The 15851-nt window shown below is 39.9% G+C and overlaps 1 protein-coding gene across 2 annotated transcripts in view; it reads right to left on the bottom strand.

The window, feature by feature from the left end:
• Positions 1–258: 258 nt before the first annotated feature.
• Positions 259–15851, bottom strand: part of nrn1la (neuritin 1-like a) — a 68277-nt gene continuing 52684 nt past the window's right edge. For both annotated transcript variants that reach the window (XM_086163581.1, XM_086163580.1), the window contains exons 2-3: positions 14086–14236; positions 259–2344 (exon numbers count right to left, since the gene is read on the bottom strand). In XM_086163581.1, coding sequence (XP_086019707.1) covers positions 2038–2344; positions 14086–14236 — 458 coding nt within the window. In that variant the 3' untranslated portion in view covers positions 259–2037. The remainder of the gene's footprint in view (positions 2345–14085; positions 14237–15851) is intronic.

Here is a 15851-nt window from a genome sequence, read left to right as displayed (position 1 = left end):
AGAGTTCAACCTTTGCATCCCGCTTTGTTTTGTTCCTCACACATCAATCGGAATATGAACCCGGAACTTTTTTTTTTCCCATTTCCAAAATAATGTCTGTGTTTGTTGACTATATTCCAAGTACCTAACACTAAATAAATATAAGCAAAATTTTAAAAAGAAACACTCGACTGATCCATTTTAATGTGATAGCAGAGAGGGGGAAAAAATGCTCAAAATCCGCACATCTATTATCCAATTTAGAAATATTCAGCAAAATATCACAGCATCATCATATTAGTGGATTTGATGTACTATTGAGAGCCACAAGCTGGGGTTTGATTCACTAGGATTTTACACTTTTTATTGAATTTATTTAAATATTATAATTTTATCTATTTATCAATTTATTTTTTATCAATCAAGAAAGGGTCAAATCCTTACATCTGTGGATATTTGGATGCTGGGAGCAGCAGTACCTTGCGTTTTTTACGCCACGGACCGGTGTGGTCGTAAGACACGTGTTACCCTGAACCAGGATTTGGGTTGACGGCGTTAAATGCAAGAAAATCAAAGTAGACGACGAGAATAAAAATAAACTATTTTGAAAAAAATCGCATTTGATACTGCAACTCACCGGCCTTGCTGTCAGAGAATGAGCTGTCGCGATACTGTCGTATTATCGGCGGGACTCCGTGTAGCTCCTTTTAAACGCAGCTTTCTTGTTTGTTTATAAGTTGTTGTCTCTTGTCCTTTCTTTATTTTTTGCGATCTTTACAAAACGTGGAGGCATCTTTCCTAAATCGACTATTTTCAAATCAACTGAGCGAGCAGGTGGACCAGGCGATCACAAGTCAATGTCGTGTGTGTGTGTGTGCGTGTGTGTGTGCGTGTGTGTGCGTGTGTGTGTGCGTGTGTGTGTGTTTGTGTGTGTGTCGTTCATGTAAATAAAACTTCCATACTTTGATCGCAAGGGTGGGAGATCAGTTTGAACCAGTTTCAGCCACTTCTTTGTGTTTTTAGTTAGAATTTGAATTGGTTTATTGAAAAATAAAAGATAACTGAAAAGATACAGCCTCTGGCATGTGATTGGCCAAAGAGTGAAGTATGAAAATGAAGTATTATGGGATATCTGGCCCGAAGGGCCGTTATAACTTTCTGAAAGACATCCGCTGTGTTCTTGGGGTTGCTCAGTTGTGTCTGTGTTATATTGTTTTTGTGTTTGTGTCAAATATCGTCAAAGTTATGAGTGAAGTCAGGTTCTGGTTGAATGGGCCGTCTTCCTGCATCCTGTGTTAAAAATGAGCGAAAAGCTAAAGAGCAAAACCTACAGTGCACTACAAAGCTGTAGATTTACACAATTTCTTTTTAGAATTTATTATAATAGAATTTTTAGATTTTTGAAATTTGACAGAAAAAAATTATATTTACAATAATCTATTTATAGTAATTGTGTTTGTTTTTTTTGTTGTTTTTTTTTACATGCCTCCAAAGGCATTTGTATAGGTGATTGCAGACATCTAAACATTGCGGTGGGGGGGGATAAAATCCTTTAAAACCCCTGTTTAGCTTGCACATTACTCGATCAAAGGAATGTTGCATTTTACAGACAGAGCTCTGCAATGCGCTGAGCGAAATGCAGAATCTCAGATCTTTGGAGGGGAAACTCATATCTTGAAGTTAATTAAATGGTTTTCAAATGGTTAAAACCTAATAAAGTGATAGCCACTTAGTTTAGCTGGCAACACATCTTGTCTCTCATTAGTCCCAGATTTCTGCTGCAACCATCATAGCTCATATGAATGAAATATAGGGACTTTTGAAATGAAGACTGATGACGCACGGCCCCTAGAAGCATCTGTTTAACTACATGTGCGCCGCAGATCTGTTTGTACAGTATTCTACTACCTCAGTATGAATCGTATGTTGCCAAAAAGAGACATACACGAAACAACCCCCTGCCGAAGCAGAGAAAAACAATACAGTGGAAAGTCTGTGAACTTGTGGGGAAAGAAAACACATACAGAGTTTATATATATTCAAAGCAGTCCAATTTCTTTAGGGCAGTTTTATCCAAATCAACAGCAGCAGCAGAGGTGGGAGTAGCTTCAGAAGGTTGGAGCAACTTGCCAAATGACTAGCGCATCCTCTTAGAGACTCTTGATTAATCTCCCCTTGGTTGGGCGAGCCATGTGGAGACACAGAGGCCACCGGGTAGCCGTTTCGGTCAGAGCACATGTCGTAGAGGTTTCCCGAGAACTGCATCTTCTTGGATTCCCGGCGCAGAGACTCCCACACAGCAGCAGCTTCCTCCGGACAACCGGCCATCGCGACATTGGCACAGTCATGGAACTCATCCCAGGATCTGAATAAAACAAAAAAGGAATTATTGGTTTGTCTGAAATCTTTATTTTCACATCAGGATCTCAGATTTAAAAAGAACAGTGAATTACTTTCAGTACTAACATGACCGGTCACCTTAACACAACAATGCAAAGAACTTTACCATGCGACTCAAAACATAACTTGAAATTTTAGTTTTATGTCAACGGGCCAATTTCAGGATTTAATTCTACCACTAAAACACCCTCTACCTTGGGTGCTTTTAAAGAATTTCAAATAGATGAATGATTAATAATCTGGGCAGACTATCTGGCACAAGGTCCATTGGGGTTGTCATTCGTCTTTCAAGTTTAGATTATTATTTGCGGTATGTTCTATATGCAACGTAATCAATCAGTGTCATTTACAAACACATCCTCCTTTTAATATTTAAGGGAAAAAAAAACAACAAATCAACAAAAAAGTTACACCAATTAATAGGACGCACACAGAAATCTCACTAGAGAAAATACCAGTGGGACATTTGAATAATGGATGGATCAATGCTGGTACATCTTGCGTGCAACTACGCGCAAGCATCTCGCTTGAAAACATATACTTATCATTTCTTCTGGGATCCCAACGGTCATTTGATAAATACTCAAATACATGTGTTTCCAGACCTGAACGTAAGGGAGCAAATTATCTCTGGGAGGAGTGGGACCTTACCAAAGATGAAACAGATATCATGAACGCAACGATGATCTTTCGACCTTCACAGTTTTATTTATAACCTTTTGCATATTGACGCATGATTATGTGGGCTGGGTTAAAGCGGAGACACCTCGTAAGAGAGTATATTATAGTTTGCTTATGAATCGTACAAAATCCCTCAGTGCAGCTGGTGATGTGTTGGCACCTGGCATGCCAGCATTTGCATTCAGAGGGTAACTGTGACTTTCGGAGGGAATATTAGACAGCATCATGTGTGGGAAGGTAAATAAATCTTGTGTGATCGGCTGATGTGCATGTATATGTCTAAAAAAAATAAATAATGTGTCAGAAATTTTCCACATAAGGTTTGCACCTGAATGAAACCTTATTGAAACTCTGTTCCTTCCAGCAGAAGCAAATGATCTGATATCACATAAAATTAACTGTTACCTTTTTTCTTCCTCTTCTTTTTAAGATATAGATCTCTACTTCAAGTTTTTACCATATCAACTGAATTTTTTTGGTAAATCATAGTTATTCCAAATTTTATGATGCCAATAGTTTTTTAAAATATCCAAAGGGGAGCAATAAAAAAAATGAGATATGAATGGGGTGTCCAAAATTCCTGAATAGAATACTCAAAATGCAAAAATAAGTCATACTGAGCAAATAAAATGGGGATCTTTGAAGAGGTTCAGTCAAGAGCAAGGACGGAGGCACACGTTGTAAAAATCTGCAGTGGCAAAAAGTCCAAGTTCAGCAATTTAACTGATTTCAACATTTACGATCCGTAACATTATCAGGGGATTCAGAGATCCTTGAAAATCCCTGTGTGTCAGGGACAAAGATGAAAACCAACACTAAATTTAAGCAACCTTCACTCCATCAATTGGATACTCATTGAATACTAATGGGGTTCTGTGACACCAGGCCTGGAAATGGTTCGAAAACATTTTTCGGTAAAAACAGTTAATCGCAACGCCATCTGGAAATTCAAGGTGAAATCATTTCATGAGCATTGCAGGTCATAATCAACACAAAAATTCCACTGAGATCATCAGAGAAGGACTGACGGAAAACGGGAAACTATTTAGAAAACAGTTTTCTAAGTTCGGTGTCACATTTACATTGTCTTCAAGCTCATAGGCCAGCATTGTTACAGTAAAAGGGGTGTGTTAGTGTCCATGTCAGTGCTTAATTGCATTTCTCTGTATGTTTTCTTTTGTACAAGAGAAGGTGATTTAACACAGTTATGAAGGTTAACTCATGTGCACATAGTGACAGAAAAAGATACTCTTATTGGAGCACGGGTTGTCATTATCTGTTGCTTCTGAGCAAAGTAAACAAATATATTCTAGCAAGTCAAGCTGACGTGTTTCTGGGAGTTTATCACATTTGCTGGACGAACATGATTCATGTGTCAAACCTAAGAAAAGGAGGGAAAAAAAGAGTTTATCACTGGTGCATTACAGCAGTGTACGTCCAGGTTATACATGAGCAGCAGCAGTACGCAGGGGTCCAGGTGTGAGTTTTTCAGCCAAAGCTACTTCCTGTCTCATGTCAGACAGTACAAGTGTGTGTGTGTGTGTGTGTGTGTGTGTGTGTGTGTGTGTGTGTGTGTGTGTGTGTGTGTCTGGCCTATGTCCAGGACCTAAATGCTTCAGTAGTTTGCCTCTGAAGGAGATGGGCTGTTTGCCTGCTGCTGTGGGTGGAGCAGCTGATGGAAGTGTGGAGTGGCAACATCTGTCTACCTGAGTGCATGTGAGCAAAAACAGAACAGTGTTTCATGTCTAAGACATAGCAAAGGAATGATGTTTTTAAAAAGAAAAAGGTGAAAAAATAAAAAGAAAGGTGCAGTATGTGTGAAGAAACACAGGGATTTGGGGTGTGTAAGACAGTTAGTGCACCTTTGTGTGTGTGTGTGTGTGTGTGTGTGTGTGTGTGTATGTGTGTGTGTGCGTGTGCATGTGTGTGTGCGATGTGCGTGCGTGCGTGCGTGCGTGTGTGCGTGTGTGTGTGTATGTGTGTGTGTAGGTCTTTGCTAAAGTCACAGGTGGTGCGGAGACAGCAGAAACTCTGTAAGGACACTTAGAGACATCCAGCTGCTTTCAAAAACTGCCAAACCCCAGGAGATTGCTCCAACATGCCACTGCTGGCATCTGAAAATCTCCCAAACCCAGTCATGAGCTTGTTTATGAAATTATTTTTTTCTTCTTCACATTACCATCTATTTTGAGTAGTGCTGGCTGTGTGTGTGCAGCACCAGATAAATTAATGAAATCCAGAGCAATATGTAATACGTTTAGATAAAATGTACACTTATTTCCGAAGTGCAAAATGGAAAACAGGAATAGGAGCATGAATTTTAAATGATGTGATACAAACTCCAGCGTCAACAGCTGCGATAGCAAAGTACATTGTCTGTGAGTTATTTCATAAGCAAATACAGACTTGGATGTTGAAATAAAACATTTGAAACTAATGTTGAGTGAGAATATTTATAATAAATTATCCATTAATGTATCCTGATGCCTTGTTACCAGCTTATCAATCTTATAAAAATCATTTTACAAATGAAAACAGATGTTGAAGTTTTATACATGGCTGAAAACTCAAAAACATTATTTATTTATTCATTTATTTGTTTGTTTATTTATCAATTTATCCACATTATTAATATTTCTTCTTGATAGGTCTCTTATACAGAGATAACCTGCCATGGGAACCTATTCAAAATGATTAAAAAAAATCAGCCCAGAAGAGAAGCCACATTCCAATTTATGTTGTTAATAACCAGCAATCCTAAATAAATGAAAATACACATGGATGAGGCTTTCAGACCAAATCCCTGATTAGCATTACCGCGCCTCCAGAGTGCCGGGGTTTCGGCATAATTGTTACACTCCATTTGTCTTGTGTTTTTGCAGGAGCTTACTGTCTCTACAAGCGATGCCCCTAACAGCGTAAGTGTCTGAGGAGCAAAGACTCGGACAACACTGACAAATCCTTATTTTCACATTTTGTTTTCCATAATAAAACTGTCCAGGTATATTTGGATAAACAATTTCTGACTTTCTATCCACTTAATTTCCTTTGTGTGGGTGACAGTGGTAACACGTCCTTGCCACAGTGTTATTTACTACATCCTTTCATCCTCGACTACAATATCCATCCGTCCATCTTCCTCCACTTATCCGAGTTGGGTCACGGGGGCAGCAGCCGGAGCAGTGAGGCCCAGATCTCCCTCTCCCCCGGCACATGGTCCAGCTCCTCTGGGGGGACCCCAAGGCGTTCCCAGGCCAGCATGGAAACATAGTCTCTCCAGCATGTCCTGGTCTTCCTCGTGGTCTCCGCCCAGATAGACATCCCTGGAATACCTTGCGGAGGAGCAGTGGCTCTACTCTGAGCTTCTCCCAGGGACCAAACTTCTCACCCTATCTCTAATGGAGAGTCTGGCCATCCTGCCGAGAAAACTCATTTCGGCCGTTTGTATCCGCAATCTCGTTCTTTCGGTCACTACCTGAGGCTCATCCACCAGGTCGTGCAGGCACCGTGCAGGCACCGTGTCAGGGGACAATCAATATGCCCACACCTGCCTGGCGGCTCTCACTGGGGGGGACTCCAGAGTAAAAAAAGAGTCTTGCCCCGCTCGAGAGGACTAGTACCAGACCCCACGCTGTGCGTTGAGGTGAGTCTGATATCTAGTTGGAATCTCTTAGCTTCACGCACCATCTCGGGCTCCTTTGCCGCCACAGAGGTGACATTCCATGTCCCAAGAGCCAACTTCTACAGCTGAGGATCCAACCGCCAAGGTTCCCCGCTCCAGCCAAAGCCAGCTCACAGTTCACCCGACGCCCTTGGCCCTTCCTGTGGGTAGTGAGCCGAGGGGAAGAGGGACCTATGTTAGTCCTTTGGGCTGTGCCCGCCCAAGCCCCATGGGTGAAGACCCAGCCACCAAGCACTCCCCATTGAGCTCTGCCCCTGGCTCCAGGTTGGAGTCCTAGTGACCCACGTCTGGGCAAGGGAAGACTTGGTCCAATGTTTTTCTTTTTCATGGGGGTATTATGAACTGCACTTTGTCTGTTTGCCTTGGGTGACCCTTCCAGGGGCATAAAACCCCCAACAACATAGCTCCCAGGATCACTGGGATGCGCAAACCCCTCCACCACGGTAAGGTGGCAGCTCACGGAGGGATAGAATAAAATATTTTTTAAATATTTAACCGAGCAGCAGCAGCGATGCATTTTTGATGCCCTCTTTTTTTGCATTAAATCATGCAGCAATCCCTTACAAGCCATTGCTGCTAAAACATCAGTTATTTCAAAATCCTGCAGAAACTTCAGAGGGCGCGGTGACGTTTCCGTCCGGGATTGATGTACTAAAAAGGTGAGACGAAAACAAACCTGTCGCAGCCTCTCAGTTGCGCCTTGTTGCACGGATTGAAAAGAACAGAAGAGACATTCCAGCTATTCTTGGAGAAAATGTTTGACAAAGCTTTTACATCCAGGCTAATACATTTCAGCTGCCTCGGCCTTCATTGGGGTTATAACATTGACATGTTTCAAGAAACCTCCCTTCAATTTTTCCTCTAAGAAAAGTCCGCAAAGGTAAACGGTTATGCAATTTCAATATAAATACCTTCTACAGTGTATCATAAGGGAGGTCAGAAGCAAGTGTTATTAGAACTATTTAATCATCCGCCGTTGTATTCGCCACTGTCTGTGTCGAAATGAAAAGAGATGAAAAAATTAATTCCCACTTCCTATACTTCTAAATGTTACCAATGAGAGATGGTGAACTTGGGAATAACACAACTTTGTTTGACAGTAGTTTAAATCCTAACAGCTGCATCCGAAATGAGATGTAGAACTGATGCTCCTGAGTTCCTTTGTGCGATGCTATGAAAACATGAATGGCCTCGGCTAAATCTGTAGAGGATGAAAATATAGAGGAGTACAGAAGAATGAAAGAAGTATGAAAAAAGACTGTGTAAGAATGCTCAGCCTTGTAAGATTTTTCTTACACGACTTTTGTTTGAGTGGCTGTAACCAAGCAAAAGAATATAACATTCTCATCTTGCTCCTGTTTATTCCTACAAACTCTTCAACTGAAGATTTGAATAATACATTTTATGAGTGTTTTGCTTTGATCATGCCCCTGTTATTATAATGAAATAAATGAAACGAAATCAGACAAAGTTGTGTTAAATATTGGAAAAATATTGGACCATTGAATTACTTCACTGTTCCCCCGTTGCTCCCTAACCATTCCCTCATTACCTGCACAAGATATTTCTCTTCATTTTTTTTTCTTTTACTTCTTTTTAATATTTCTATTTATCTATTTTCTATTCTAGTGTCTATATTCTGCTTACTTTTTGTTTATTTTGTATTAAATTCTTCTATTATTACTATTTTCTCACCTTTCTACCCTATAATGCTGCTGTGGCAATTAATTTTCCCCATTGTGGCACCAATAATGTTCATCTTATCTTATACTGACTTATTGAGGATGATTATTTTATCACAATTCAGTTGAAAAACGGGGACCAACATCAAGCCAAATTTAAAAGTGCTTCTACAAATCCAGGAAAAAACATTGTTAAAACAAATTCTAGACTAAAATTCTAGACAGTTAAAGCAAACTTTTTTTTAAATCAGTTCCGTCTGCACTCTAAGGTTAAGCTGTGTTTCACTTCGGTTGTGGTATCTGTCCCCCTGAGAGTTATAAATTTGCTCTCTTACCTGCTTGACATCATTTTACCCAGGCAGGAATATAAGGCTGTCAAGCTAAACTGCTACACTGATATAAAAGTGACAGATCACAAAATACAATACTTATATTAGAAATGCGATTCCGACATCAAATTGTAGTGGAGTTCATAAATACAATGATGGTATTAGTCATGGACTAGTTCGAGCGACAACACGTCCCCTCTCCTCTCCCAGTCAGCTGATTCTACTGATTCATACCTCTCATGATTCGACATGGAAATAAAAAGGTAAACCATAAATCACCCTCCAGTCAAAAGTGTATTTGATACCAAAAGACCATTTTTATCCCTTACAAAAAAAATACTTTTTCTCTAAGATTATTAAATGTTGGATTTCAAAGATGCGCTCACAAGCAGGATTTGTAAGATCACGCACATCTGAACTGAATCTTAAATGTTATTCATCGGACATAAATGCCAAGAGTAAAAGAGGACTTTACATTGAACTAGAACAAATTTAACTCAAAAACAGATGTCGAATACCATTTTAGTACTTTTGTTTACTTTACGAGCAGAAGGACTTCTTAATTGCATTCATAAAAGCCACGCTCTACCTTGAGACATTTACCAGCCAAAAATTAGAAGAGCGTATCATTTTCTCCTTGTCAGAATTGCAATTCCTATATTCTGTCATCTGTCTAGACTTTCTTTCACTGTTGATTTTATTGCTCATTCTCAGTTTTTGTCTGTCTTTTTTTTTCTTCAATTATATGTGACTGAAGAGCCTCAGAAAAAAAAAATTAAGTGAAAACACTCAACACTATTGTCTACTTTATCAAGAGCGGCTGCAGTAATTCAGCAGACATCAGCAGTTTCAAGTGCAACTGTTTTCTGCCATTGAATATTTGAACATGAAACTGCCAGTGAGACATTCTTTGACTGGACTTCCAAAGCTGTCAGTGCTCATATATGAGCCTTCTGTTATTCTTGGAAGTCCACAAATACCCAGTTGACTTCCCTCTGCATCTGTATCCTCTGCCCACCTGGACTGATTAAAGTAAAATCCCCCTTTCACATGGTATTCTACTGCCCAACTTTCCACACACAACTTCGCCGCCCCAGAACTTGTTATAGATTTATTTTATTTGAAATCTGGCTTTGCTGCTATAGCCGTGAATAATCTTTGGACATGTTAAGTGGTTAGTGCAGCCAAAGAGTTATTCTTTCTGCAGCCATGTGTCATCTTATTGGAGCCTTTTTTTTTTGACGGTTAAAGTAACGCTGAACCTGCAAAGTTTGTCGGCATTTCAATGAATTCTGGAAAATAAATATCAACACTCCCGGTGCCTCCGTTAAAAGAAAAGCATGTGCGTGCGCGGTGTGAAGACACTGAAATACTTTCCTTCTGAATGCACCAGCTAAGCAACCGGGAGCTGCCAGGGATGCGGCAGATACAACACAGACCTGATGCAAAAACGGGATACGCAGTCCAAATCCAACTATTTGTCAGGACTATTTTCCAAATATAATAATATAGGAAAGCAATTTTCTAGTTATCAGTGCCGAGAATAATGTATACACTCCTGAGCTTTGCCTTGTTCTGATGTGTTTTAATGTGTGCGTCTCTTGGGTTTTCCAAAGGTTACTGATTAATTCTATTGTGCTTCGTTCTTCTGCCTTTTTGGCCGTAAATATTTTCACCTCACCTATCAGATCCGTTGTGAATGATTGGATCTCTTTGCTGCCCGCTGTGAATAAGAAGAATAAAAGCAGTAGTGCGCTCCTGGGATGGGTCTGACAATAGTGGAGCCTTGGCCTAGATGCAAATCATCGGCTTCCTATTCAGTTTTTACACTTAACCGTGTGTGTGTATGTGTGTGTGTGTGTGTGTGTGTGAGAAAGAGAGAGAGAGGGAGAGCAAGAGAGCACATGTGCTTGGGATCTTCAGGGGGGACGCCATGCTTCTCCCTCATTAGTTGCTTCAGATAGAAGTGCTAAAGCAACAGAGGAAATGATGGAAGAAAGTCAAAAGGAAGAAGAGAAAAAATTGAGGTAGGAGATAAAGCGAACAAAGACATAGGAAGGGAAAGTGAAGGGACAATGTTACATAGAAGAAAGACGTGAGGTGAGGGTGCAGATTGAGGAAAAGTGTATTTTAGTGTTTGTGTGTGTGTGGTGGGGGTAGGGGGTAGTGGGGGGGGTTGCGTGCGAGTGTGTTCTGTCCCTGTGAAAAGACACGTGCACATTAAATTAAAGTGGCCGGGTTGCAGGATTAGTAGTTTAATTGGTACCTCAAGGAATAGAAGATACTCAACAATAGTGTACAGTGCACGGCTGGAGTGCAGGGCCATGATGACACGTATTTGTCTGAACACTCACACACACACACACACACACACACACACACACACACACACACAAACGCGTGCGAAGGCTCATAATGAAATGAAGATGCTATTTTAATCCAGACAAAATCCATTCATGTTTACATCCACTCAAGTTCAGTGTTACATCACAACAATCAGATTGGGTCTGTCACTAATTTCAATTTAAATTCTTGGCATTTTAGAGCCTCGAAAGCAAGACACATATGCAGAATCAACATCTGAGTGATGATGACAGCATTATGTTATTCATTGATTTATTTTTTAAGTTTGTTTTGTTTTTGCCATCATACTCCTAAATATAATGCACATCCACATCTGTGGTGAACACCAGTAAACAGCAGCAAACATTTACCGCCAATGACAGGGCAGGACACTCGGTGGTGGGGGATCTGTGAAGAAGCAGGGAGCGAGGGTCTGCAGGGTTTTGTCATTTGTCTAAATGTGTGTGCAAACAATGCATATGGAAGTGAGTGACAGGAGAACAGACTTCACATACTTGCAGACAACATTATAACACATGTAACTCCTAGATCCGGTTTCCCTTTTTAAAAATAACCCATAGAAACTGAGGCGGAATTGTAAAACTGCTGTTGCGAAACATAATCTCTACAATCGTAAACAGAGACTCAATGGGAGAGCGTACAGATCGGTCCCTCAGCAGGCAGTCAAGGTAGGGACTTGGCTCTTTCTGAATTTGAGTAAAATTAAGAAAAATAAGAGCTTGGTCAAACAAGCAAAGCAAACAGTATATAAATTCACACAGTGGGTTATTTTTACCAGCGTTATTTGTTGCTGAGTTAAAAAGCTTAATGTCACTAGTGTGATGAATACACTGCTCTCGCAGTATCCAATGTAAAATTTCAATTCTGACAGAAATGATGTTACTCAAAGATAACCTAAAGATACCACGCTCATGTACATCAGCAGTTTCAGTCATTAGTTTTACCCTGACGTTTTAATATTTCACAACAATAAGTAAGCGTTCTTCATAAGATGAAATGTCTGCGGTCCAATATCACCAAAGGCCTGCTTTTTTAGTTGTTTTCATTCTAGTAAATCATTATATTATACCATGCAATTTGGATGATTATCTCCAAAGGTCCTCTCCCTTTAAGCATACTTTTGTAATGAAGAAGACACCTTCAGTAAGCTTCCTGAGCATTACCAAGGTGTTTCTAATCAAGTCTTGTGCCAATAACTCTCATATTACCCTTTCCTGTATTGCAAGACTAGTAATTATAAACTGTGGTGCCAGATTAGATAAATATATTATATCAAAAGTACATGTCACTGCATATTAGGCCCGGGTGATTTCAGGAAAAAAAAAGAATATCGTGCCATTCAGATGCCTTTTTTAAATATTAATCAGAATTCAGATGTCAATTAAGTGAGAGCCCCCAGGTACGAGGCATCGTTTAATTCCATTTCTTGCTGATTATCCGCAGAATTGTAGTTCATAATATAGCGGTACTTTATGGTTACCAGCTAAGTCCTTAACAGATACAAATTTGCGAATCTAGAATTACTCATTTACTTTCATTACGTACCCCAAGTGTGGTCCAAGGCTAAAGCCCATTGGAACCATTTCTGGCTGGTAACCCATCTCTTAAGGATTCTCACAAGTTTTCCTCCCATTGGCCCCTGTTACACTTACACAAGAAGTTCCCACAAGTGCCTCATTCATAATCAGTTGAAAAATGTGTGCTATTCACATTTCCCTCCGTTAAAATATAATCTAACTCTGTCCGCCCTCTGTTGTGTTCACTATCTTCAGATATTGTACAAATATAGCTAAATGGAAACGGTGTTCAGATCAGCGATCCTATTCTAAGACCCTTCACACTTTAATGGATCTTTTCCCTGGTTGAGAGGATACAACTTCACCAGAAGATGGATGACAGAGGTATGTATAAATAGAGCGGTGAGCGGGGATGACAGAGCGAGTGGGAGGAATGACGGATGGATACAGGATGTAGTTAGATGAAATGGTGACAATAAGGAAAGTGGAGAACAAGAGAAAGAGAGCCAGGGACGCTCTGCGACTTTGACCAGTCCGGCACTTAGGTAAAATAAAGAGAGGTCGAACTCGATTTTGTTCCCGGGTAACTCTTCTGCAAGATAAGCCTAAACATCTATGTAAACATCATCCTTATATATCAATTTGTCTGGTTGTGGGATCTAACAAAACCTGTATCCTGAACCTAAAAGTAACAAATTTAGACCGGACTATTCATCTATTCATTACTTATAAGTTAAGGGATAGATGGTGGCTAAAAAGGCACAAATATTTGTTTCATTTAAAGTTAAACACCAATGCATCAGTGATTTTTGACTCATAAAGTCAAATTAGAAAGCCTTTATAAAGGCTATCCTGTAAGATTGGAATTACAGAGGTCCAACAATAAATGAGTTGGGTGTCTGCAAATATTTCTTGGAGTGTAAAAAGACCAAGATGGGTTGGTTTATCATTTAAAAAACATTTACAAAATCAAAACAAAGCTATTTAACGCCAGCAAGAAGGGCGGGGCCATGGAGGCCATGCATCTATAATGTATGCTATTTTTTCTCTAAGCAAATTGTGAAAACCACAAGAAAAAATAATTTATTTTGACCCAAAATGTAAAAAGACTTGAAAGAATAATTCATGAAAAACAACTTTAGCACAATGTGCTCTGAACTTGACCTTTCAGTTCATCCAAGTTGATATCTGCACCCACTGAAACTTTTATAATATAATAATCCAATGATATAAAATCGGTCACTTTTTGATAGTTTGGGTGTTTGGGAAATCTAAAGAAGAAGGTTGTGCTTGCAGGAGGGGACTATCTCTGCACAGGAATATCTCTGCAATATTGATGATGTCCCTCAAAGCAGCTCAGAGATATTGGCATGAGGAGAACAAATGGACAAACAAACCATAAGCATAAGCTTGGACCTCATACAAAACACCTAGGGTGTAAATGAACTGACCTGCAGATAGAGTGTATCTCGTGCGTGTCCTCATCCTTGCGGGCGCTGTCCGTCAAACTGTCACCCAGAGCCATCAGACATTGAGCAAAACCCTTATAGATGGAGTGACACCTTCTGGTTGACACTGCGGCAACAGGGCAAGGGCTCGGCGCTGGAAAGCACACAGGTTTGGTTAAAAACATCAAGTTTCAAGTCATAGATGAAAACATAGAGAAAAGATAAGTTTAAAATTGAACCTGATTTGTAACATGAAATATGAAGCAGTTTTATATAGAAAGATCAGTGCAGTGTTTGTCAAGAAATGCATGTCCTTTATAAGTGTCAAGTGTAAAAAAAGAGCATCTGTGCAGAGACTGACACGGCTGTCCAAGCAGTTGTTTGTTTCCATGATGGACGGATAGGTGGGGGATTATCCATCATATCCACAGACCTACAGTCTGTCCCTCTTCAATCCTCTCCCTTTCACTCTCCCAGTGTTTAAAGTCAGCAGCTGATCGATTGTTTATATCAAAGCTGAGACAGCACAAGTCTCCCTGAGCCGGTATAAGAACGTACAGTCAACATATCTCTTTATACTCGGCGATTAGGCCGAGTTCAAAGCAGCGATACATATGATCTCGTTTAAGAGTAACCGAAATGTGTTTGCTCAGTCCATCGACAAGTTGGGAAAACCCCCAATATATTGATTAATATATATCTATACACCAATATTTGACTCTCAGCGATGAATGTATAGCAGGCTGGGGAAAGCACTGAGTGATATATTGTTATATATCACTACATTTTAACCGTGGCTTCATGCTCATCTTTAGTTGCTGGATAAAGACTTTATTGGTGGAGTTGATTAAATGTGGAACTTCTGTAAGGTGGTCAGATTTATAGTAAAAATATTTTTATGAAAATGATAACAGTATAAGCTTACCAACCACTCTATCTATGTACCATCCAATCAATCAACCAATCAATCTATCTGTCTAATAGTGTTAATGACTACCTTTGTGGGTGTATAAAAAATAGAGAGATTTATCTATTAATTGAACTTTCAAACAAATGGGACTTCAAAGAACGAAGCTCAAAGTGAACGAAAATCCAAGAACCACCACCACAAAACAAAAACAAACCTGTTTTGAGACACACTGCCACCGCAGCATCACGCCAGCTGCCAGTGTGTATCAGGACTTGTTTTGGAATAAAAAGTGAGACAAGTTGCCTACTGTCGGTTCTCAATAGGTTCAAAGATCTTGAAGCGAAGTGACATGAATTACAATGCGCACTTTAGAAAGGAGAGAGACAAAACAGATTTTGGATTGAAGACAGATTCCAGGGTGTTATGTGTCTACTGTGAGAATACACTTCAAGCCAGAGCACCTAAAACCCAAGCGGTGACTTTGGACTGATTACCCGAGAAATAAACGTTAATCAAAATCCCAAGGAGACATTTCAATGTCCATCCAAACACAGAGTTCGTCATCTCCTCAGACAAGTTGCTTTTGATGAAATCTCAACTTGCCATGGTATTTTTTTTTTCGCACCTCATTTCGTCAGCTGATCGTGTGACTCCTTACTTGTCTGTCATCTTGTGGGGCCCAGTTATCCAAATAAACCTGCATAATATTAACTCTAACTCCTGTTACGGCAGATGAAAACAAATGGTTCAAACTGTTCACTATGAGACTGTTGGGTTTAATTTCTGCTGGGCGGATTGTTACGCTTGAAAATAACCTCTCCGATCACAAAGGACATCTAGTCAAAGAAAAGAAATTGTA

The sequence above is a fragment of the Fistularia commersonii genome, chromosome 17 (assembly GCF_037954325.1).
Source record: "Fistularia commersonii isolate RoL2024-O1a breed Wild chromosome 17, RoL_Fcom_v1.0, whole genome shotgun sequence".
NCBI lineage: Eukaryota > Metazoa > Chordata > Actinopteri > Syngnathiformes > Fistulariidae > Fistularia > Fistularia commersonii.
Note: the sequence above shows the minus strand (reverse complement) of the source record. Positions and strands in the feature narration are given on the sequence as shown.